At 42.2% G+C, this 23,131-nt stretch overlaps 1 protein-coding gene across 3 annotated transcripts in view; it reads left to right on the forward strand.

Moving 5' to 3' along the window:
- Window positions 1-23,131, forward strand: part of DSP (desmoplakin) — a 63,311-nt gene that overhangs the window by 18,598 nt on the left and 21,582 nt on the right. For all 3 annotated transcript variants that reach the window (XM_060244201.1, XM_060244202.1, XM_060244203.1), the window contains exons 3-15: window positions 3,041-3,189; window positions 4,014-4,185; window positions 8,062-8,190; window positions 9,913-9,963; window positions 11,357-11,518; window positions 12,974-13,078; window positions 14,239-14,334; window positions 14,990-15,115; window positions 15,998-16,150; window positions 16,927-17,081; window positions 17,797-17,923; window positions 20,807-21,020; window positions 22,115-22,311. In XM_060244201.1, the coding sequence (XP_060100184.1) occupies window positions 3,041-3,189; window positions 4,014-4,185; window positions 8,062-8,190; window positions 9,913-9,963; window positions 11,357-11,518; window positions 12,974-13,078; window positions 14,239-14,334; window positions 14,990-15,115; window positions 15,998-16,150; window positions 16,927-17,081; window positions 17,797-17,923; window positions 20,807-21,020; window positions 22,115-22,311 (1,836 nt within the window). The remainder of the gene's footprint in view (window positions 1-3,040; window positions 3,190-4,013; window positions 4,186-8,061; window positions 8,191-9,912; window positions 9,964-11,356; window positions 11,519-12,973; window positions 13,079-14,238; window positions 14,335-14,989; window positions 15,116-15,997; window positions 16,151-16,926; window positions 17,082-17,796; window positions 17,924-20,806; window positions 21,021-22,114; window positions 22,312-23,131) is intronic.

A 23,131-nucleotide genomic window follows, 5' to 3' on the forward strand; every position in this document is an offset into this window, starting at 1 on the left:
GCACAGTAAAATCCAGTTGGAAAGTGGATTGAAAGTGCATTGAAAATGAGCTTCCATGGCAGAGTGGGGATTTCCCATGGCCTAGTTGCTTCCACACACGTTAAATAATGCACTTTCAACCCACTTTGAATGCACTTTACAACTGAATTTTACTGTGTGAAGTGGCAAAATCCATTTGCGAATGGTCACTGAAGTGGATTGAATTAGCATGTGTGAAAGCACCACTCTAATTAGTACATCATGCTGGCTTTCCAGTTTATCCTTAACTCACATTGGTTACCATAGGCATACTAAACTAGGGTCCAGTTCCAGTGTCATTGCAAGGTCTGCATCCTTGCCTACTTCTCCTTTTTTGATGCACCTTTCTTTCTTACTTGCTTTCTTGCTTTGGCAGTCTGCACCCTGTTTCCTGATCGCATTGGCTGTAAGGGAATGATTACTTTCTCAGTTGGTATGACAGAACTTTAGAGAAAAAAATCCAGATGGAACAAACTTGATCACTAAATCTTGCTTCCATGCAAACATTTAGAGTGCTTAGGTTGTACAGAGGAAAAATGCAAGGAAAATGAAAATGGCCAGATTGCTGTCGGGCTGGCAAGAGGATAATGTGGTTGTGGAGATATCCGGCCTTAATTAGGCTGATTTTGCTTCTGCTGCTACTCCACCCAAGTTAATATAAGTGCTGCTGTGACAGACTGTACATAACACAGGTTTCCTAGAGCAGCTATTTTAGAGTGCTGGGAGGTAGAGTCAACACCTCACTCTAATGCAGAGTTTGATTGACAGGCTGCTACCTGTGTGCATCCCCCCCCCCCCCCAGCACCAGCTGAGGAGAACTTTAAGAGCAGATGTGTGTCTAGGAAAGGGGTCTTTTGAGGCTCTTTGTCCTCTTTGGCAAGTCAGTGGCCAGACAGTTGGAGTTGGTATGACTGTCTAAGGGAATCAGACAAAGTCACTTTTTAAAGTGAAGGAACACAACTCCTTGCCCTTATTGAATACAACCTGAATGTGAGGAAAAGTTTAAAATAGGAACTGTATTCTAAGCATCAGCCAGGCTAAAAACCATTTATTAACTATGTTAAGAACTGATGATCAGGTTTGGCAGAAGAGATTGGTATGTAGTTTGAAACTGCCAGTCTACCAAAATAAAAAAGGAATATTGCTTCTAGGAAACTATTTCTTTCTAAGTTATTCAGTGGGTTCATCTCTGACAGGACCCCTAGTTTATGTTAAAAAAATAGTCTTAGATACCTCCAGAGTCAAAGGGAATGCTACAATCTCACAAGGAGAGAGATAAGTACTGGAAGAAAGTACTTGCCTCCCGGAAACTAAGTTAGTTAAATTAATCTTTATGAACACATGTTGCTGGTATGAAGAAATCTCTTAAGACAAAGAAATCTTTCACTGTTAAGAACCGCACATTTATGAAATAAGCATCAACAATACCCTGTAGTCTGTTAAAAATATTATAACCTGCAAATACAATAACACTTACCTCAGCTTTCTCAACCCTTGCCTATCCCTAACCCAGCCATGCCTGTTAAATAAAACTTATTTCAGATTGAACTTTACAATGTTCCATGTGGCATTTTAAATGAAGGGATTCTCAAGAGGCCTACTTCTTATCCTCAGCAAGTCTCTGAGCTAGGCAAAAGCCAAATCACTTTTCTGACAAAAAAGGGGGAGGTGCACATACATTTTACAATCTTTTATTAACACATGCTACCGGGGAGTGCTCATTCAGAGTGCAGAACAGCATTTTAGCATTTTTGGTAAGAAAATTTGCCTCACTAAAAGAGGCAGTAGTGGTCTTGTCAGATGCCTTTGTTCTTTGGTATCTCCTAACTTCAAGAACATATGAAAGGTGCCTTATTTGGATCTCTATTAGTCCTGCCACTGAGATCCTTTCAAATGAATACACTAGGGATAGAATCAGGGGACTTCTCTATGTAAACCAGTGTTCTACCACAGATCTGTTGCCCTGAAGAGAGCAACATGCAGCTTACATACTTAGGTTCTATTTAACACTTTAAAAGGGGATTAGACAGATAGTTCTGTCAGTAGTTGGTAGCCATTGTGACCAAAGAGAACCTCCACATTCAGAGGCATTAAGTCTCTGAATATAAACATTGGGAGGTGACATGAAGGGAAAGTTTGTTTGTTGTCCCCTTGGGGCATCTGGGTGGCTACTGTGTGAAACAGGATGTTGAATTAATTGGTTTAACCCCAGGGGGGTTCTTCCTGTGTTTATTTAAAACTTGCAGGAGCTGTTCTGTCATTGACCTGTTTAGCATCAGATTGTTGTTTTTTTTTGGGGGGGGGGGCGGGTCAAAGGGTGCTTTCATATGGTTCAGCCATCTTATGAAGGCCACTTAAAACTACCTTGACCCACATAGATCAGCCCCTGCCTTAGTTTATCTTTCCAGCACAGGCAGACAGACTCCATCATGAATATTAGGTGGCACTGTGGAGAAAACTGGTATGAAAAAGAGCTCTGCTTTTGACCATTGCCAGAGTACTATGGCTTCATTTTGCTATGCTCTTTTTTTACTGCCCATTTAATTTATGTTCTTGAAAGTCCATAATTTCCTTAATTTTGGAGGAGGAATATAAATAACTTGTGGTTGTGGTTAGAACAATGTTGGGAGCAAGAGAATATAACGAACATAAGAGAAGCCATGTTGGATCACACCGATGGCCCATTCAGTCCCACACTCTGTGTCACATGGTGGCCAAAAAACCCAGGTGCCATCAGGAGGTCCATCGATGGGGCCAGTGTGGCAGATGCTCATTAAAAGCACAGTATATCTAATAGTACTTGCTTCATTAGTTCAGTGTATTTCTGACAAGAGGCTTGCAAATATTTATAAAGTGGAATACTTCCCTCTGGTGCAAGGATATTTCCATAGCATCTATTTCTCTATGGTTCAGTCTGTTGGTCTGTTGTGCTCTTTGGGAATTTTTAAAAGTTTGTTCAAGTGTCATCGCTTTTGCACTTCTTTGACATCATATAACAATTAGTTCATTCTCTCCTGTCTAGGAACTGAAGTATGGAGATGGTATCCAGATTAGCAGAAACAGGGATCTGGACGATTGCTTTGCCCAGGCAAACGAACAAATGAGCATCCTTGATGGTCTAATCAGAGAGATGAGACAGATGGGGCAGCCTTGTGAGCTCTACCAGAAAAGGTATTACGATTGTCCCTCAGCCTGTTACCAGTTCTGGGACACCCTTTAAATGTCTTATTCCAAGCAACAAGCTCAAGCGGTTTTCATGTAACTGTCCATTGCAGTGGAGCTTGTTATAGGCAGAGCCACTGTCCTGTTGAATCCCAAAGTTAGCATGGCCTCCCTCGTGTCTATGGCTTAGTTATAGTCTTTTGTCATCTGGCGTCAGGTGGGACTTAACATCCAGTCAGGGCACTTGTGTACTGGAACCCTCTAGAAGATTACACTGCTCCTCTCCCCCACCCCACTCCAATCTGTCTACAAAGTTGACTACAAAGTTCTGATGATTAACTAATTACAGCAGTTCTGAATCTGGCCTTGAAAGAGATAAAGATGGTGTAGGCAGGGAGGCCCAATAATGGACACCTGCAAGATGAAGTAGGCCTGCTAATATTCATATCAACCCTTGGGAGGAAATCAGGGTACTTTGCCTCACACTCTTTCTCTTATTTTTTTTTGCCAAATAACCATTGATGTTCTTAGCTATCACCAATATGATTCCTTATCCAGTTTGGTGTAGTGGTTAAGTGTGCGGACTCTTATCTGGGAGAACCAGGTTTGATTCCCCACTCCTCCACTTGCACCTGCTGGAATGGCCTTGGGTCAGCCATAGCTCTGGCGGAGGTTGTCCTTGAAAGGGCAGCTGCTGTGAGAGCCCTCTGCAGCCCCACCCACCTCACAGGGTGTCTGTTGTGTGGGAGGAAGGTAAAGGAGATTGTGAGCCACTCTGAGACTCTTCGGAGTGGAGGGTGGGGTATAAATCCAATATCTTCTTCTTCTTTTAGGCTGCTTCAGCTTCAAGAGCAGATGCGTGCACTCTTCAAAGCCATTAGTGTACCCCGCGTTCGTAGGGCCAGCTCCAAAGGTGGTGGCTATAGTTCCCAAAGTGCATCAGGATGGGATGAATACACCAGACGTGTGACCACTGATTGTCTGAACTGGATGAGGCAGCAGAAGGTAAATCTCTGTGAATATCTAAGTGGATTGTCAGAACCCCAAGGTGATGTTATGTTATGTGTTGTAGTTGCTAGTATTTTTGGAGACCATTCAAATGTATTTGAGTCTTTCCCCACAACTCAGCTAATCCTCCTGCTTGCTGAATTGAGGAGGATTACCATCAAAAGAAAGAAAAGGTAGAAGGCAGAGAATAGCAATGATAAATTAGCAGCAGGCATTTTCAATTCTCTGGGACTGTTTTAGCATGTTTCAGTATTTAGTGGTGTATGATACTTATTTTTGGTGTCCATTTTTTCTGATGGAATAAAATTGGATATCCAGTCTGTTCCAAAGAGCTTGAGTGGATTTACATAATCATTCTACAGGGATTTGTTTATCTTTCATTTTCCTGTTTTTGCTTTTTTCTTATAACTGCATCCCAAGATGTAAAATTTCAGTGAATTCCCAGTCTCATACAGACTTGGGACCTTCTGTTTGCAAAGCAGAGGTTCTTCTACTGACTCACAGCCCTAGCCCCATGTGATTGCATCTCTGTTTTACACATGAAGGTACCAATGAAGAATAACTTCTCCAGGGAGTGCTCCCTTCCCATTTGGTGGCCAAAGTAATTGAGCTTCAGCATCTGTCCTTCCAGGGAACAGTCTGGATTTCCCTTAGGACTGACTGATTTGATCTTCTTGCAGTACAAGAGACTCTCAAGATTCTTCTCCAGCACCACAGCTCCAAAGCATCTATTCTTCTGTGCTCAGCCTTCCTTATGGTCCAGCTCTCACAGCCATACATTACTACTGGGAATACCATGGCTTTGACTATATGGACTTTTGTTGGCAGGGTGATGTCTCTACTTTTATACTACCCAGGTTTGCCATAGCTGTCCTCCCAAGGAGCAAACGTCTTTTAATTTCATGGCTACAGAAATGTGAAGTCTGTCACTACTTCCATGTCTTCCCCTTCTATTTGCCAAGGTGTGATGGGGCCGGATGCCATGATCTTAGTTTTTTTGATGTTGAGTTTCAAGCCTACTTTTGTGCTCTCCTCTTTCACCCTCAACAAGAGGTTCTTTAGGTTCTCCTCACTTTCTGCCATTAGAGTGGTGTCATCTGCATATCTGAGGTTGTTGATGTTTTCCCCAGCAATCTTAATTCCGGTTTGTGCTTCATCTAGGTCAGCATTCTGCATGATGCATATAAATTGAATAAGCAGGGTGACAATATACATCCTTGTCGAACTCCTTTTCCTATTCTAAACTAATCAGTTGTTCCATATCCCGTTCTGACAGTTGCCTCTTGATCCTTATACAGGTTTCTCAGGAGACATGTGAGGTGGTCTGGTACTCCCATCTCTTTAAGGACTTGCCACAGTTTGTTGTGATCCAAACAATCAAAGGCTTTAGCATAGTCAATGAAGCAGAAATAGATATTTTTCTGATACTCCCGTGCTTTCTCCATAATCCATTGAATGTCGGCAATTTGATCTCTAGTTCCTCTACCTCTCCGAAACCCAGCTTGAACTTCTGGTAGTTCCCGATCTACATACTGCTGAAGCCTAGCTTGTAGGATCTTTAAGATGACCTTGCTGGCATGTGAAATGAGTGCAATGGTGCGATAGTTTGAACATTCCTTGGCATTACCCTTCTTTGGGATTGGAATATAAACTGATCTTTTCCAATCCTGTGGCCACTGTTGTGTTTTCCAAATTTGTTGACATAATGTGTGCATCACTTTCGCAGCATCTTTTAAAACTTTGAATAACTCAACTGGGATACCATCATCTCCGCTCGCTTTGTTGTTAGTAATGCTTTCTAAAGCCCATTTGACTTCACACTCCAGGATGTCTGGCTCAAGGTCATCGATTTCACTGTCATGGTTGTCCGGGACATTGAGATTCTTCTTGTATAATTCTTCTGTGTATTCTTGCCACCTCCTCCTGAATAATAATTAAATAATTATATAGAATTTAAAGTCTTGACAGAGGATCAGACTAAATGATCTATCTGAGCAGAACAGAGGATCAGACTAAATGATCTATCTGAATCTATTATAACTTTTTTTTCCTGGCAGCGATTGTGCTCATGAAGCGGCTATTTCATTAACAACATATTTCCTCCAGCTGAGGGACTGTGCACCTTAACTATGGTTGTAGCAGTCTTTTGGGAAATCCTTTAGGGTTTTGCACCATATCAAGCTATGGACAGACTCCATCCTGTGTAAATACAATAAACATTGTCCTGGGAATACAGCATCATGTATATTGGGGTCCTGAAGGACAGGCAATTTGTACTGTGTCTTCACAGGAACTATAGGGAAGCTGAGAGCCCTTTTAAGCTCCCTTACATTAACCAGCCATAAATGGATCTCTTCAGTTTGATTACTTAGGTGCTTTTGACCTCCTTATCTTATCTTGACCTCCTCTTGTTTTGCGTTCCCTTGGCATCTTCACTACAGCTTAAAAAGTCCAGTCTGCCAAAGCAGTGTTTGCAATCTGAAATGTGGGAAGTCCCTCCTCCTAGAGTCTGCTTTCTCACCAGTGTTTTGTTTTACTTTCCTAACAGTTCTGCAGATAGTAAAATAGCAGGTCTGGGTCAGGTTTCTCTGGCGTACAGTGGGGCTGGGCTGGGGTCACCCTTTGTTCACACTCACACACTTTGATAAATGGTTTGTTTTGTCACTTCTTTTGGTATTTGAAGTCCTGGCAATCGGAAAGGAGGAAGGTCAAAGTCCTGTGTAACTTTTAGATGGCTGACTACCTAAAATGGCTTCACTTGTTGGAGTCATTCCAGCTTCGCTCAAGCACAGGTGTGGCTTGTAGCAGTGTTATTGCTGTCTGAGTCACATGGATTTTCTGAAAGTCTGCTACTTGGTTTTGGAAAAAAAGAAAAAAAAAAGAAAAGCTCTCTCATCAGCCTAGTATTAAGCTTGGGAATCAGCTACTGGATTTGCTGGATGATGGTGAGCAAGAAATTATTGTCTACCTCAGTTCCTCATCCATAAAATAGGCATGTGAAAGGAGTGCCGTGAAAAGAAATGGGGTAAAGATTGTAAAGTGCTTTGGGCAGTGAAGGGGCTATAGAAGTTAGCAACAGTGAATTGATTTCTGTGTGTATCTTTGTCCCAGCCCCTCTCATTTATAGAATGAAATAACCAGACTCTCAAAATCAAGTTATTGCAAATATTCTTACTTTATTACTTACACAGTTTGAAAGCCCTTCTGTCAGGAGTAGCAGCGGGAGATCAAACTGTGGCCCCCACTTGATTGCTCTACTACTGTGGAGAAAAAGAGGCTGCACAGGAATGGATTTGCGCAGGGGTTTTTTGTAGCAGGAACTCCTTTGCATATTAGGCCACACACCCCTGATGTAGCCAGTCCTCCAAGAGCTTCCAGGGCTCTTAGAGGATTGTCTACATCAGGGGTATGTGGCCTAATATACAAAGGAGTTCTTGCTACAAAAAAGCCCTGGATTTGCCCTTGCGATGGGAGCTTTGTATCCTGACTCTTGGGTGCCTCTCTAATTCAGGACAGTCTGGGGGAGATTTGTCGGAACGTCTCAGAAGACTTCCTGCACTTGCCTGCTCTGCTGTTGAGCAGCTTTGTCCTGTTAAAGTTTGAGCTGCCTTAGTCCTTTTTGGGAGAAAAGTTGGGAGAATTTTTTGGTCTGTGACCGCACCTATTTTTGCACCCCTTTACTGTTTAATTTGACTATAGAGATGCTTTTATTGGTGGGATGGACAACTGGTGTAAAGCAGTTATGGGATGTATACCTTTTCTCATGGGTCCCTTTTCTGTTTCTGTTTGCACATGTGCCTTGTGAATGACTTGCAGATAACAAGCCTTGTTCTTCCTTTCTCTCCCCACCCCCACCCCCCAATTTGCCATCAGGCTGAAATGGAGGCAGTGAAATGGGGGTTTGAGGCGGCAATCATAGAACAACAAATTGCTGAGCACAGGAGATTTCACAACTCCATTGGAGACTATCGCTGGCATTTGGACAAAGTCAAAACTGATCTGGTAAGATATTATAAACCACAGCCTGTTTTAAACTACTGTCCGGTGCCTGTTGGTTCCACTGCTAGTTAATTGTTGAACAACACAAATCAAGGAAAAACCATGTACAACACATTCAAAAAAAGCACGAAGCTCATGGTTGATACAAACTGTACATTAGATAATATTAAAGAGAAATAAAGATAATTATAATACAAATGTTCAAACACTATGTGGGAACAATCCCGTCTCTGCATTGTACTTGGTCTCTTTTAGAGACGGGATTGTTCCCTCATAGTGTTTGAACATTTGTATTATAATTATCTTTATTTCTCTTTAATATTATCTAATATAGAGCTTGTATCAACCGTGAGTTAAATGTTGAAGTCTGGCTAAGAGAAAGGCTCTATTTCATCAACACACAACACCCTTGCTTTGCTCATTTTCTGCATTAAGTTAGAATATTTGTGTCTCCCTTGCCCCCTTTTGTGTGATTGGTAACAGGACCTCCTTCATGCTTTTCTCCTCTGGCATCCCCACCTTGCTGAGCCTGCAGTCTTGTTGGAAACATTGAGACAGAATGTTGTGCACCTCCACAAAATAGTTGCCATGGGGTGGGTGGTGGGTGGGGAGGATGGTTTCTTTGCTTTGGAGAGGAGGAAGCTGTGCTTGATTTCAGTTTTCAGAGAAAGGGGAGGGATTGCTTTTTGCACAGCCGTACAGGTAGAGGTTGCCAGGCACAGAGACATAAGAAAGTCAGTGTCTGTGGCCAAACTGAGGGCAGTTGGCTGTGATTTCTTTGATCAGCATGCCTTCCTAGCCAGTAAGGTGGTACAGAGTGACCTAAAGCCCCTTGTTTTCTTCCTGTTCTATCCAAGACCTTTTGGGTTTTTCTGCAAACTGGTACCAAGAAATACACTGGGTAGGTACCATGTTGGAAATTGCTGTTCCTCTCCCTTAGCACCAGCGCTCTTTCTTTGTGATGATCATTGGTCCCTGCCTGTTTGCCACCAGTCACAATGAGCTGTAACCTAAATATGCTCCCCTAAAACAATGTTTCCCTAAATCAGGGGTGGCCAAACTTGCTTAATGTAAGAGCCACACAGAATAAATGTCAGATGTTTGAGAGCCACAAGGAAGGAAGGATGGCAGGCAGGCAAGCAAATAGATGGGGGAATGGAGGGGGGGGGTAGGAGAGGTGGAAAGAAAGCAACTTTAAATGCATTCTCCAAGCGGGCTTGCAGGGCAGTGGGGGCTTTGAGACTCACACAGTAGGTGTAAAAAGAAACACATGTGGCTCCTGAGCTTCAATTTGGGCACTCCTGCCCAAAATATCCGGACTTTTTTTTTTTTGAGGGGGGGTGGTTTCTACCAAAACCCCTTGTGTGAAAATCAAAACCTCTAGGTCTCCTGTCTTTTCTTTCTTGAAGAAGATATTGGATTTATATCCCGCCCTCCACTCTAATCTCAGAGTGGCTCACAAGTTTTTTTATCTTCTTCCTCCCCCACAACAGACACCCTGTGTGGTGGGCGGGGCTGAGAGGGCTCTCACAAAGCTGCCCTTTCAAGGACAACCTCTACCAGAGCTATGGTTAACCCAGGGCCATTCCAGCAGCTGCAAGCGGAGGAGTGGGGAATCAAACCCGGTTCTCCCATATAAGAGTCCGCACACTTAACCACTACACCAAACTAGCTCTTGGTCCAGCTTACTAGCCACAAGAGTTACTCTTTTTCTTTTTTCCACAGCGTGAGAAGTCTGCTGTTCATCAGCTGGAAGAGGAGTACGAATACCTCCTGGTAAGACAAAATGCATTCTTAATTTCTGTAGTATGTTTGTTCTCCAGTATGTGTGTTCTCTGCTCAGCAGCAGAATGTTTGCTATCAGCCATGTTGTCCAGGACTCTTATAGATTCCAGAAACAGGGCGATGAGGGCGGATGTGCCACATTTGCTCTATGCGCTTTATTCATAATTTGTAAAACTTAAGTTTTGTGCAGGGTTTGGTGTTCATCTGTGGTTTCCAGACTGAAGTCAGGAGAGGGCTCTGGTGCTGTTTGTTGAGTAAATGGACTTCTTCTGTCCATTAGTAGGAGAAACCATACTTCCTGAAATCATCCCATCTGTCCTTAACCACACCCTTCTTCGTCCTAGCTATAACTGTCTATTATTACCTGGCTTGATCACGTTTGCCATTATCACACCTCTTCATCCCTTTTTAAGTTCATTCCCAACCATCAGACTCTAGCTTGTAAGCTCCATGATGGGCAGATGTCTGCCTTTTGCAGGGCCCACTGCTTTAAACTAGGAGCCCTGATGGCCCAGACTGGACTGAACTCAACAGAGCTCAGACTCTAAGCAGGTTCTGTACTTGGGTGGGAGACCAAAGAAGACTGAGGTTACTATGCAGAGGCAGGTAATGACAAACCACCCACCTCTGCTCATCTCTTGCCTTGAAACCCCCTTGGGTCGGGTGCAACTTGATGGCACAATTTACTAATTTAAAATATCTATGACTGTTCACGTTTTTAAAAAAAAATCAGACTTCCTCTCCCAATATTACAGTTCTTAGGTGTGTCTGAAAACTTTTTGACAATGCTTGCTGAAATACAAGGGCCAGCCAAACCAGAATAAATTGTTCAAAGCAAACAGTTTTGCTTGATTTCTATAACTAAGTGATGATGCAATGTTACCTCAGTGTACAGTTTGAACTGTAATAATATGGCCAGAACGCATAAATTGCTGAAGCCAGTTGCTATCTGGAGTGATATGTTTTTATCAAATTTTATGGAATTCACTGCCACAGGAGGTGGTGGTGGCTACAAGCATAGACAGCTTCAAGAGGATTGGATAAAAATCTGGAACAGAGGTCCATCAGTGGCTATTAGCCACAACATATTGTTGGAACTCTCTGTCTGGGGCAGTGGTGCTCTGTATTCTTGGTGCTTGGGGGACACAGTGGGAGGGCTTCTAGTGTCCTGTCCTCACTGATGGACCTCCTGATAGCACTTGGGTTTTTTGGCCACTGTGTGACACAGAGACAGTGTTGGACTGGATGAGCCATTGGCCTGGTCCACCGTGGCTTCTCATGTTCTTATCGTTCTTTGTCACATTTCATTCCAGTTGTGCCACTGTTTGTTTTTCCATCTTTAACACTAAAAGCTTCATGACTTCTGTCGTTCTGGTTTTCGTAGAGGTTCTCCTTTGAAAGAATGGACCAGTTGCGCCAGCTGCAGAACATCATCCAAGCGACTAGCAGGGAAATCATGTGGATCAATGACTGCGAGGAGGAGGAACTCCTTTATGACTGGAGTGATCGGAACACTGACATTGCCCGGAAACAGGAGGCCTTTTCTGTAAGTTACCTTTAAGAACAAAAGAAATCACTGCTGTGGATCACATGATCATAAATGTTATTTTTTTGCAAATGACTTTTATTTTTAAAAATATTGACGCTCTATAGCTGCTGAAGATATATACTTAGATCATTTCTAAGCAGCCTTCTGAGAAAGCACGGTCCACAAGGTGGCTTTACAGCGCAGTATATTAAAACAAACTGTTAAAAACCATCCTAATAAAACATTTAATGCTTAAGATAAAACATGCTAACTTTATTCTAGAGCAGGGGGTGTCAAACTCATTTGTTATGAGAGCTGGATCTGACATAAATGAGACCTGTGTTGGGCTGAGCCATGTGTGTATCGATTGAAGATTAGGTAGCAGAGATGTAAACTTTTTAAAGGACAGACAAACACGATTAAAGATTTTTTGTAAAAAAAAATTAATAAATCATGCTTAAAACATTAGCAGTTGTTCTTAAAGGTGCTTTCTTTGTATTTTCTCCATGGGATCCAGGGAACTGGGCAAAGGAAGCTCTGGCTCTTTCCCTTCCTCCCCAGGAGACCAGGAGGGGAAGGAGCCTCAACCAATGGAGAAAATCGAGGTTTCAGTCTGTAGTTCCTGTGCAATTGAGCAAGCCTTGCAAAGCAAGTTGAGATGCAGAAGGAAGGAAGAGAGAGGAAGAAGGAAGCAGACAAGAGCCAGTTGCTCAGGGGCCTGATAGGAGCTCTCCAGGGGCCTCATTCAGCCCCTGGGCCGCATGTTTGACACCCCTGTTCTAGAGTATACCTAAAACAGTTGTGGGGTAATCTTATTGGTTTCAAGACAAAAGAGAGCAAAACAACACACACATTGAAATCAATGTTATAGAGGAAGATCTTAGGAAAGGCTGTTGGTCTTGCCCCTTCTCCACGCACAGTTGGTAGCTTGTGAGCCCAGAACATACATGTGTAGAAAGTGTGTGCTCTGCCCCTATGACTGGGCATATTAGATGAGATGCTGGGAGATTCATGATAGGATCCTCCCAGCAATTAAGAAAAAAGTTGTAATGGAAGCTGTGTGAGGAGCTGATTAGGACTGGGACTACTCCCAGGGATAAATGAGGTTAAGCTCTTTGTTTTTGTATGGTTTCACCAGTCTAAGCCAACATAGTCTGATATTAACTCTCAAGGTAAAAAGTATTTATTTATTTACTTTAAATTTGTGTCCTCCCCTCTCCGCAAGCAGACTCAGGGTGGCTAACAACAGCTAAAAATTACATTAAACAACTAAAAATTACATTTACTAACAGAGATTACATTAAAATTGCTAACAATGCAAAACTAAAACCATAATACATCACTATGATGCTAATCACAAGTACAGGCTGACATACAAAGTCGTATGATACTGTATACTGGTTTTTGTAGTGATTTCACTATATATGTGGCCACTGATTTAAGTTGTGTTTAATGCTGAGTTTTCATCTGCAGAAACGCATGAGCCAACTGGAAGTCAAGGAAAAGGAACTCAACAAGCTAAAGCAAGAATGTGACCAACTGGTGCTCAGTCAGCATCCTGCTTCGGATAAAATTGAGGTGCGTTTTAGGCTTTCAATGTTCTGGTTAGACAGAGTCCACTGTAAGGGAAGTTCTGCTGATCTAGGAAACTTCAGCATTGCCAGAGACTGCACTTGCTGATCAAGATCCTATTTATAAAAGTCACTGGGGCCTCCCTTTGAGGCAGTGCATTAGTCACTCATCATGTGGGTGACAAAACCCTCTTTGTAGTGGTGGCCCTCCTTGAATTCAGATGCTGAGCTAGGTTCTTCCTTCGGTGACTGGCCAGCATAAAAACATAAGAAGACACCAGCTGGATCGGACCAGTGAGCCATCTAGTAATAATAATAATAATAATAATTAATAATAATAATAATAATAATAATAACTTTATTTTTATATCCCGCCCTCCCCCGCCGAAGCGGGCTCAGGGCGGCTAACAGACATGGAAATCCCATGATTCATATAAAACAATGTAAACAATTTTAATATATCAGTTGTATAATAAATTAATTTAAAATAGATAAAATATATAAAATGGGTGCTAAAATACTGTGATCATAATATCCATAAGATGGCTAGATGTGCATACGTCAGATTAATCGGGTTCCATCTCGAAGGCAAGCTGGAAAAGAAATGTTTTGCAAGCCCTGCGGAATTGGTTCAGGTCCCGCAGGGCTCGCACCATCTCTGGAAGGTGGTTCCACCAACGAGGGAAGTCCAGCATCCTGTCTCCCACAGTAACCAGCCAGTTATTCCAGAGGGCCAGCAAACAGAGCATAAAAGCCAAGGCTTTCCCATGACGTTGCCTGCTAGCACATGGTTTCAAAGGTTTGCTTCCTGTTAATTTGGTGTTTCCCTTGACCCATGAATCTGTCCAACCTTCTTTTAAATCTTTCTGTGCTTTTGGCCATCTCTACATCCACTAGCAGTGAATTCTACAGTTTAGTTAGTAATTGAGTAAAGAAGTATTTCCTTTTGTCTGTCCTGAATCTGTTGCCCTTCAACTTCATTGGATGCCTCCCAAACTCAACTACCGCTTCCTATATTTGGAAGGACGGGGAAGGACAGGTCAGAGACAACTGGTCATGAGATGATATAGCCTTTTGCTTATGTGCTTTGGTCTTGATGTAATTAAAATGGGTGCTGCCAGTCCCGAGGATTAATTGTGATATGTATGTTTTATCTTTAATTTTTAGGCCTACATGGATACACTGCAGACTCAGTGGAGCTGGATTCTCCAGATCACCAAGTGTATTGATGTCCATCTCAAGGAGAATGCAGCATACTTTCAGGTGTGTTTTGATGAACCTTGGCAATGGATGTTGCATTCCAACTTGATTCATTGTTTTAACTGTGTAGTTGTTTGTTTGTATAATTGAATAAAGAAATATTAGGGCACACGCAAGGTCTCATTTTCTTGCCTATTTTAAAGTAAAAGATTATAGATGGTGAGTTTTTCTTTTAAAGTAAGGGACGCCTGATAATAAAGCATCTAGAGTTAGACTCAGGTCTTCTGGGTTATTTTCCGTTGGTTCCTTTTACTCATTCTTCATAAATCCGTGCTCAAAAGTGAATTGTATTAATAGGTGAAGGTGCTACATTTCATATTCATCTATATTGGTCCAGTGTAAATGTTATTTGCTCAGGATAGCTTGTCTTTGCATGCCATAAATCTGAGATTTTGAGCTGTGAGTGACAATGTGATGTTAGAGCCATCTGTGAGCTAAATGGGGAATCTTTTGTTGAAAGACTTCTTCCAGTCCAGTCTTTCACTGACAGAGGTTTACATCTGTAAGAGAAAGACTCCTTTTGTGAACAAAAAAGTCTGGTAAGCTGAAAAGCATGTTTGGAACCAACCCATGTCATCATTGTTATAAAAATACACACTGCAGTTTTAAAGCTGTCATGTAATGGCGATCACTCCCCCCCCCCTTTCTTTTGGTATAGTTTTTTGAGGAAGCCCAATCTACAGAGAGCTACTTGAAGAATTTACAGGATACCATCAGGAAGAAGTACATCTGTGATAAAAACATGTCCTTGCAAGTTATTCTGGAGCAGATCAAAGAGTTAGAGGTATTATGGACACTATTATTTGAGATTCCATCAGCTTTAATGGGTTTGAGTTGATTCACACGCATTATTCTGTTTCTCATTACTCAACACCTTATGTAGGAATGGGTGAACTGTTTTTATTGAAAGGTGTCATGTGTGTCTGTGACCTTCTAAGCTCATAGTAGTTGTTTTGAGCATGCTTACTTCATAGTATAGTTTCCTGAAAATTCATTCACAAAAAGGGTGTTGGGAAGATGCGAGAGGTTGGGTGAAATAGGGAAATATAGATGTGGGACAGGGCTTTTTTTGTAGCAGGAACTCCATCACATATTAGGCCTCACCCCCCTGATACATCCAGTCCTCAAAGAGCTTACAGTAGGCCCTGTAAGAAAAGCCCTGTAAGCTCTTGGAGGATTGGCTACATTGGGGTGTGTGGCTTAATATGCAAAGGAGTTCCTGCTACAAAAAAAGCCCTGATGAGAAAGACTGTAACTTCCTAGCTTTCCTGCAGTGTACTGATATGATAAAGATAAGCACCTACTGCTTTCCAAAAGTATATTTACTTTGTACTATAATATGTATTTGGAGTCATAGTATTTTTCATAGTTGTCAAGCACTCATTTCAGGAACTCCAGGTTCATTTTTAAAACTGTCTTGTCTCATCTCATTGTTACCCAGGGCAATCAGTTTTTCAATTTTGTGGCTAAAGCTAAGGTTTAAACCCAGGTCTGTAATGTTCTGCTTTCTACTGTATTTTATTGGATATCACCACCAAAGTCCATTCAAAGATTTGCATATAATTTCTTGAAATATTGGATTTGGCCCATCGAAAATACAACTCTGTGGGTCAGTAGTGCTCTTGTTTTAATAAAATTTCAAAACGAACATTAACTGTCTTTCCAGAATGAGCGAGAGAAGATTCTGGAATACAAGAGGCAGGTTCAAAATTTAGTGAATAAGTCTAAGAAGATAGTGCAGCTGAAGCCGAGGAACCCCGACTACAGGAGTAACAAACCCATCATTCTCAAGGCCTTGTGTGACTACAAACAAGATCTGGTAAGAGGTGACATTGTGATTCATTGGTGCCTGTTAGGAGCGCTGTGGGATCGGAGTGCTTATCCTTGGGTTGCAGCAGTTCCCTGGGGAAATAGTTGGTGGAGCTTCATGTCGAACCACTCATATAGTTTGCTAGTCATGGATTGTACTTATTGCCAGAGCTTTTTTTGTAGCAGGAACTCTTTTGCTTATTAGGCAACACCGCCTTGATGTAGCCAATCCTCCAAGAGCTTACAGTAGGCCCTGTAATAAGAGCCCTGCATGCTCTTGGAGGATTGGCTACATCAGGGGTGTATGACCTAATATGCAAAGGAGTTTCTGCTACGAAGAAAGCCCTGCTTATTACGATTTCTAGATCAATCCTATTGACTGGAGCCAGGCTGCAGCATTTGAAAAACCTGCATTTACAGTGTTCAGCTAAATTCAGTTTAAAATAGCTACTATCCCTTGTATGGCTTAACTGTAGCAGCTAAGACCCCGCTTACATAAGGAGTCATTACAGTGCTTCCAAAATTACATCCGGTACTACATTTGAAACTTACATGGCATAGCCCTTCCAGGATTGTACCACTTCAGAATCTCATGGTTGAATGGAGGATACTGGTTTAGTCATGATGCCTGATAGATTTTTCTGTGTGCAGTGAGTTGTCAGCGTTAGCCATCGGAGGAATATTAAAGCATTGTTCCTTTAGTCCATTCTGTTTTTAAAATATTGATGCATGTTCTAGCTGGCATGTGCCTGCATAGTACAGTGTTCTTTCCCGCTTTCCCTGCAGAAAACAATGAGGAAAGGAGATGAATGCATTTTAAAAGATAACAGCGAACGCAGCAAATGGCATGTGACTGGACCGGGAGGAGTGGATATGCTGGTGCCTTCTGTCAGTCTCATCATCCCTCCCCCTAATCCCTTTGCTGTGGATCTGGCAACCAAGTGAGTTTGCAGCATGGCCCTGAAACTGCCTTCCTTGAAGCAAACATGAGTTCTTTGACTCAGGCCCTCCTTTTGTAGCTGGCCACCTTTGTTTGATCCCAAAAAAGTGCACTTGCAATCTTCAATGATTAATACGAAGTGGTTATTAGATCCGCAACAGGCACTGCATCCCACCATGTTATTCTTGTCAAAACCTGAGCAAACGATGGTTTTGTGTTTGGGTGGGAAATGTTGACTTGGAGCAGATGCTGCAGGTATGCTTCCAGGATCCCTCCAAATTCCTGATTTCTAGAAACTTACTTCTTTTCCAAATGACCACTGGGATTTTTTAAAATTAACTGTTGCCCCAATGAACCAAAGGATACCCTCATCACTTAAAGTTATCAAGAAACTGGGTATTTCTCAGGATTTTTGTATATTTTCTATATTTTTAATGCATGGTGTGACTTAAAGAACTACTGTGGTGAATATATTTTGGCTTAAATTTTTTCCAAGGCACGTTTCAGCCTTTCTCCCTACCGAGTTTGGAATTCCTGTTTGGGGAGCAAGCTATTCCTTATGAATGTTTCGTACTAAGAAAAATAGCCCAGAGTTAATTTCCTTTGGAATAATCTGATTTCTTCAAGGTTACAGTAGTCTATTCAACAAATTTTGTTTATCAAACAGGAAACATGCGTGTTTTTTTCCACCTAAATAATCATTCATTGCTCCTTAGGATTGAGCAGTACTACGATGCTATTATGGCTCTCTGGAATCAGCTGTACATCAACATGAAGAGCCTGGTGTCCTGGCATTACTGTATGATTGACATTGAAAAGATCAAGGCCATGACTATTGCTAAGGTGAGCATTTCCCCAGCTTCTGTTGTTGGAGTAAGCAGGAACAAGGGTTTCTTACTTCTCCATTCGTATGCAAACTTGCAGTTCTCAGCTTCCTTTCTGGGCAAGGTTCCTGAGCCTTTAATGGCTTCTTGTAATTACTGCACTGCTTTGATGGGAGTCACACCTGAGCTCTGAAAGGAGCAAGAGGCCTACCTGGCAGAATCATCTGGCTACTGAACTGCATTAAAAAAAATCACACCCTTGATTTCCATCGCATAATACTCCAGGCTAGGTACCACCCCTGGTTTCCTATATAGCACAGTTGCTCATGCTATTTAGAATTCTCTATTTCTCCATAGGCATGCAGTAGAAATTTGGGGAAAGCTCTCCCTTTATCACTAGATTATCATCTAGAATAAAACAAGAATCCAGTGGCACCTTAAAGGCTGTCAGAATGTATCATAGATTTAAATGTTCATGAGTCAGATCTTGCTTTATCAGATGCCTGGAATATTTGTCCATAGCAGCTATAATTCATATGTGAAGATATATCTCTCCATGCATCTGGTGAAGTGAATTCTGACTCCACAGAAACTTAAATGTTGGAATAAGCCTTGTTAGTCTTTATGGTGCCATTGGACTTCTGTTCCGTTTGCTGCTGTGGACTAAAGTGGCTATCCATCTGTAAGTATCATTATCAACCAGGGCTTTTTTGCTTATTAGACCACACCCCCTGATGTAGCCAATCCTCCAAGAGCTTACAGGGCTTTTGTACAGGGCCTACTGTAAGCTCCATCAGGGGTGGCTCCATCAGGGGTGTGTGGCCTAATATGCAAAGGAGTTCCTGCTACAAAAGAAGCCCTGATTATCACAACAGAATAGTTAAAGAGAGTTGCGGTATAGTCCTATACAGACATATTCCTATCTAAATTCACTGAAAGCAGGGGGATTAGGCTTGAGTAAAACTGCATAGGTTGATGTTATAATTGATTCAGATTAAATGATCTTTCATATATGTACCTAATAGATTATGGACTTTGCAATTCAAGCTTTTTACATTATTATTATCTGGAAAACCTCATGAGCTATTTAAACACAGACTGAAACATGAACAAGAGCAGGATTAGTGTTCTGGGAAAACCAGTCTGACTGGATAAGTTTACAATCCTGCAATACACTCTGTAAAGTGAGTACACAATATAGAAAAGAAGGAGAGTGAAGGAATTATGAGATCATGCACCTCTGAGGTCTTTTAGGTTGCTTCTCTAGATGTACCACATAGTTAAAATCCACTTCTAGGCCTGTCCATTTTAATTTGACAGTGGCAACATACCTGCATTTGTTAGTGGAAACGTAATCCAGAATACTAGGAAGCAGGGCTTTTTTTCTGTAGCAGGAACTCTTTTGCGCATTAGGCCACACACCCTTGGTATAGCTAAGCCTCCAAGAGCTTACAGGGCTCTTCTTACAGGGCCTACTGTAAGTTCCAGGAGGATTGGCTACATCAGGGTTGTGTGGCCTAATATGCAAAGGAGTTCCTGCTACCAAAAAAAGCCTTGCTTGGAAGTAAATCTCATTGAACTGAGTGGGACTTGCTTCAGAATAAACATGTGTAAGATCAAGCTGTGCATGTGACTTAGGACATACATGTTAAAGTTAGCCAAAGGAAAATAGCCAGTGTCTGGTTCCCCCATAACAGGCACTCTAGAACTATATAGAACATGTAGTTCTATAATTTTTTCTGGGTAGTCATATTTGAACAATGAGACCCATCAGACAGACAGTATAAGGGAAAAGGTTAAACACCCCTTTCTGTTCCCACTGCTTTTCTTACTAAACATGAGGATCTGCATCAAAACTGTTTAAAAAGAAAACAAACCAGAGTGGCATCAGGGTTTTACTATGTGAATCTGAGTGATTCACCACTTAGTGGGGAATAGCAAATTAAAGGCACGTAGGATGCATATCTAGTGAACTACACAGCCATGCTTCTTGCAAATGAGTGCGTTTGTTATCTGCATCACAAACACACATATAACAAGAATTAGGTGTATACATTCCAGACTTTGCAGAGGTTGCCTGTCTCGTCTCAAAGGCTTTACATACTGATAACATGATTTCGCAGGCGACTCTATTTTAACCGATACAGGCTTTCCCTATTGACCTTATCTGCACATTCCAGTTTGTGACCTTAGATTCTTCACACTGACATAAAGCTCCTTGGTTAACCCATTTATCACTTTTAAGTCTTACCAAAAGAAATGCAAATCTGCTTTCCAGATTTATTACTGCCAGTATTACATTGCTCATTTGAAGGATTATATTGCCTGGCTAGCTGATGGTTCAAAAACAAGAACAAAATCCATGTGATGCCTTTTACTAGGGCCACCAAGTCAACACATAACATTGGGAAAGCCTCTAAGCTCATCAGAAGTCTTCATCAAGCTTGTGAAGTCCAAAGTCTGCACAATGTTTTGTGTTGATTTTACTGGTCCTTATGAAAAGTGTTACATGGATTTCGTTTTTGGATTTTGTGTGGACTAGTAAGACTGTTCACAAACTTTCCCCCTACTTAACAGATGGTTGTCAGCCCATCTTGGTTGGTGTAGTGGTTAAGAGCATGGACTCTTATCTGGGAGAACCAGGTTTGATTCCCCACTCATCCACCTGCACCTGCTGGAATGGCCTTGGGTTAGCCATAGCTATCGCAGGAGTTGTCCTTGAAAGGGCAGCTGCTGTGAAAGTCCTCTCAGTCCCACCCATCTCACAGGGTGTCTGTTGTGGGGGGAGAAGATATAGGAGATTGTAAGCCGCTCTGAGTCTCTGTTTCGGAGAGAAGGGCGGGGTATAAATCTGCAGTCTTCTTTTTCTTTCTTAAAAATTGTTTCTCCCTATTTGTTTCAGCTGAAGACCATGCGCAGAGAAGATTATCAAAGGGTGATAAGTGACTTGGAGCTCCATTACCAAGAGTTCCTCAGGCACAGCCAAGGCTCGGAGATGTTTGGGGATGATGAAAAGCGGAGCATTCAGTCCCAGTTCAGCAATGCCCAGAAGCACTACCAAACCCTGGTCATCCAGTTGCCAAGCCATCCTCATCCACCAACACCAACTCAACAAGGTTGGGTCCTCCCCCCCTCCCTTTGGGGATGCTAGTAAATGAGCTGTTGTTGGTGCTTTATGTTGCAGGAACTCACCTTGTGTGACCATAAAGCCAAATATTGGAACATATGCCTGGCAGTCTGCGTTAGGCTAACTTAGGTTTGGTGGATCATAGATTGAGCTGGCCACTCTGTCTATCTGTCTGTCATCTATCTATCTGTCTTCTATCCAGGCCTAATTTTGGGCAGGAGCTCACAGGAGCAGAGCTCCAGAACCTCTAAATTTTATTGTGCTCTTTCTTTCTTAACCCCCCCCCAAAAAAAAACCCCCAAAAACCTTGCTTCTGGGCTCCATTGTTCAAACCCCCTGTGAGAATTTTGCTGAGCTCTAAGATTTGACAAACTTTCTAATATTTTTCCCCCACAAAAAATGGGAAAATAACCAAAACATCAAGCAGACAAATGGAAATCTTCATCATGCCACTGTGGCCACATAGGAGAAAGTAATTTTAAAAGTATGTTGGGAGTAAGGTTTTATTATGACAATTATAATTCAAGAAGCATTTTAAGGTGGATGCTGAGCTGATATAATTTAATACACCTTCCATTAATGTCAGGGGTGTGTGGCATATGCAAATGAGTTACGCAAATGAGTTATGCTAATGAGCTCCAGTACCTCTATTTCTACAAAATGACCCCTGCATAGATATCTCTCTCCTATCCTTTCTATCCAATCTCTCTATTCTGTCCTATCTATACCGTCCAATCTATCCATTCTGTCTGTCCTATCTAATCTATCTTTTTCCATCCATCCAGTACTTGGTGCTTCTGCAAGAAATAAGATGCTTGTAGTACCTGCTTTTTCATGACTCAGAGCATGGCAGAGGCCAACCCAACCCCTTTCACTGCATTTTGCTTGCCAGGTGGGAGGGAAGGTGAGATGAAGAAAGACTTCTTTTACCACATTCACCAAGTGTGCCAGTTGTTCCTAGTTTGGTCCCAAAAGTTCATTGTTGACCACAATGTCCTCCTTCTCTCCTGTTCATGGGGATGAACCACACAAACCTGGAAGCTAGTTAACCCATTCATTATCTTTTAATATATTTTTTTCCAGTTGTCACTGAAGTCACTCGTGTCGATGAAGGTCATCTGCGTGATAGGACCCGGGACCAGGAAGCCTGGCTGCTCATGGAACTCCAGAAGCTTCGGCGGCAAATAGAAAACTGTGAGGTTCGGACAGTGCAGAGGACCGCACTTCAGCTGGATCAAGGGGCTTCTCACAATTTGTCAGTCAGAATCAGTGAATTAGAGGTATACCAGTTTTGCAGTCAACAGGCATAATGTGATGTCTATGAGTCTAGATGAGGGGGGACCCCCACCCTTGATGAGTCCGTGGAATTTTGAAAAAGAGCAGTTAACGCCATCACAAAATGGCTACTATGGAAGGCGGGACTAATCACAAAATGGCTGCCATGGGGGATGGTTTTAAAAGGTTGGGAAGTCCCAAGCCAAGTGTCCCCCTATGGTGAGGGCAGCTACTTGCAAATGGATGCTTCCTTCTCCATTGAGGTAAAGAAAGCCAGGACTGGTTTTTGCTTTGGGGAAGAGGCGTTTGGGGCAAGAAATAAGTGGGCAGTGGGAAATTGGACACTATCTTGCTGATCACTAATCTAGATCAGGGGTGGCCCAACTGTGGCTTGGGAGCAACATGTGCCTTTTTCACACACATTGTGTGGCTCTCAAAGTCCCCACTGCCCTGTTTGGCTGGCTTGGAGCAGACATTAAATCACACTTCCAAGCCAAGTCAGCCGGCAGCTTGGAGAATGCATTCAAAGTTAAAAGTCCCACCCCCATCTATTTGCTTCCCTCCCTCCCTCAAACATCTGATGGTCAGGTCTTGTGGCTCTCAGACATCTGACGTTTATTCCATGTGGTTCTTACGTTAAGCAAGTCTGGCCACCCCTGATCTGGATCAACTATGAAAATCAAAATCCTTTTGAACCTCCCTCCATGTCTCTAATTGGCCAAATTAAGTATCGCTCATGGTACTGAACAATGAATTAGAATTGCATGAAAGTTACCACAGGTGGCATTCCTGCATCACAGTAACTATTAAAACAACTGGCAGCTA

Source organism: Heteronotia binoei, chromosome 7 (genome assembly GCF_032191835.1).
Source record: "Heteronotia binoei isolate CCM8104 ecotype False Entrance Well chromosome 7, APGP_CSIRO_Hbin_v1, whole genome shotgun sequence".
NCBI lineage: Eukaryota > Metazoa > Chordata > Lepidosauria > Squamata > Gekkonidae > Heteronotia > Heteronotia binoei.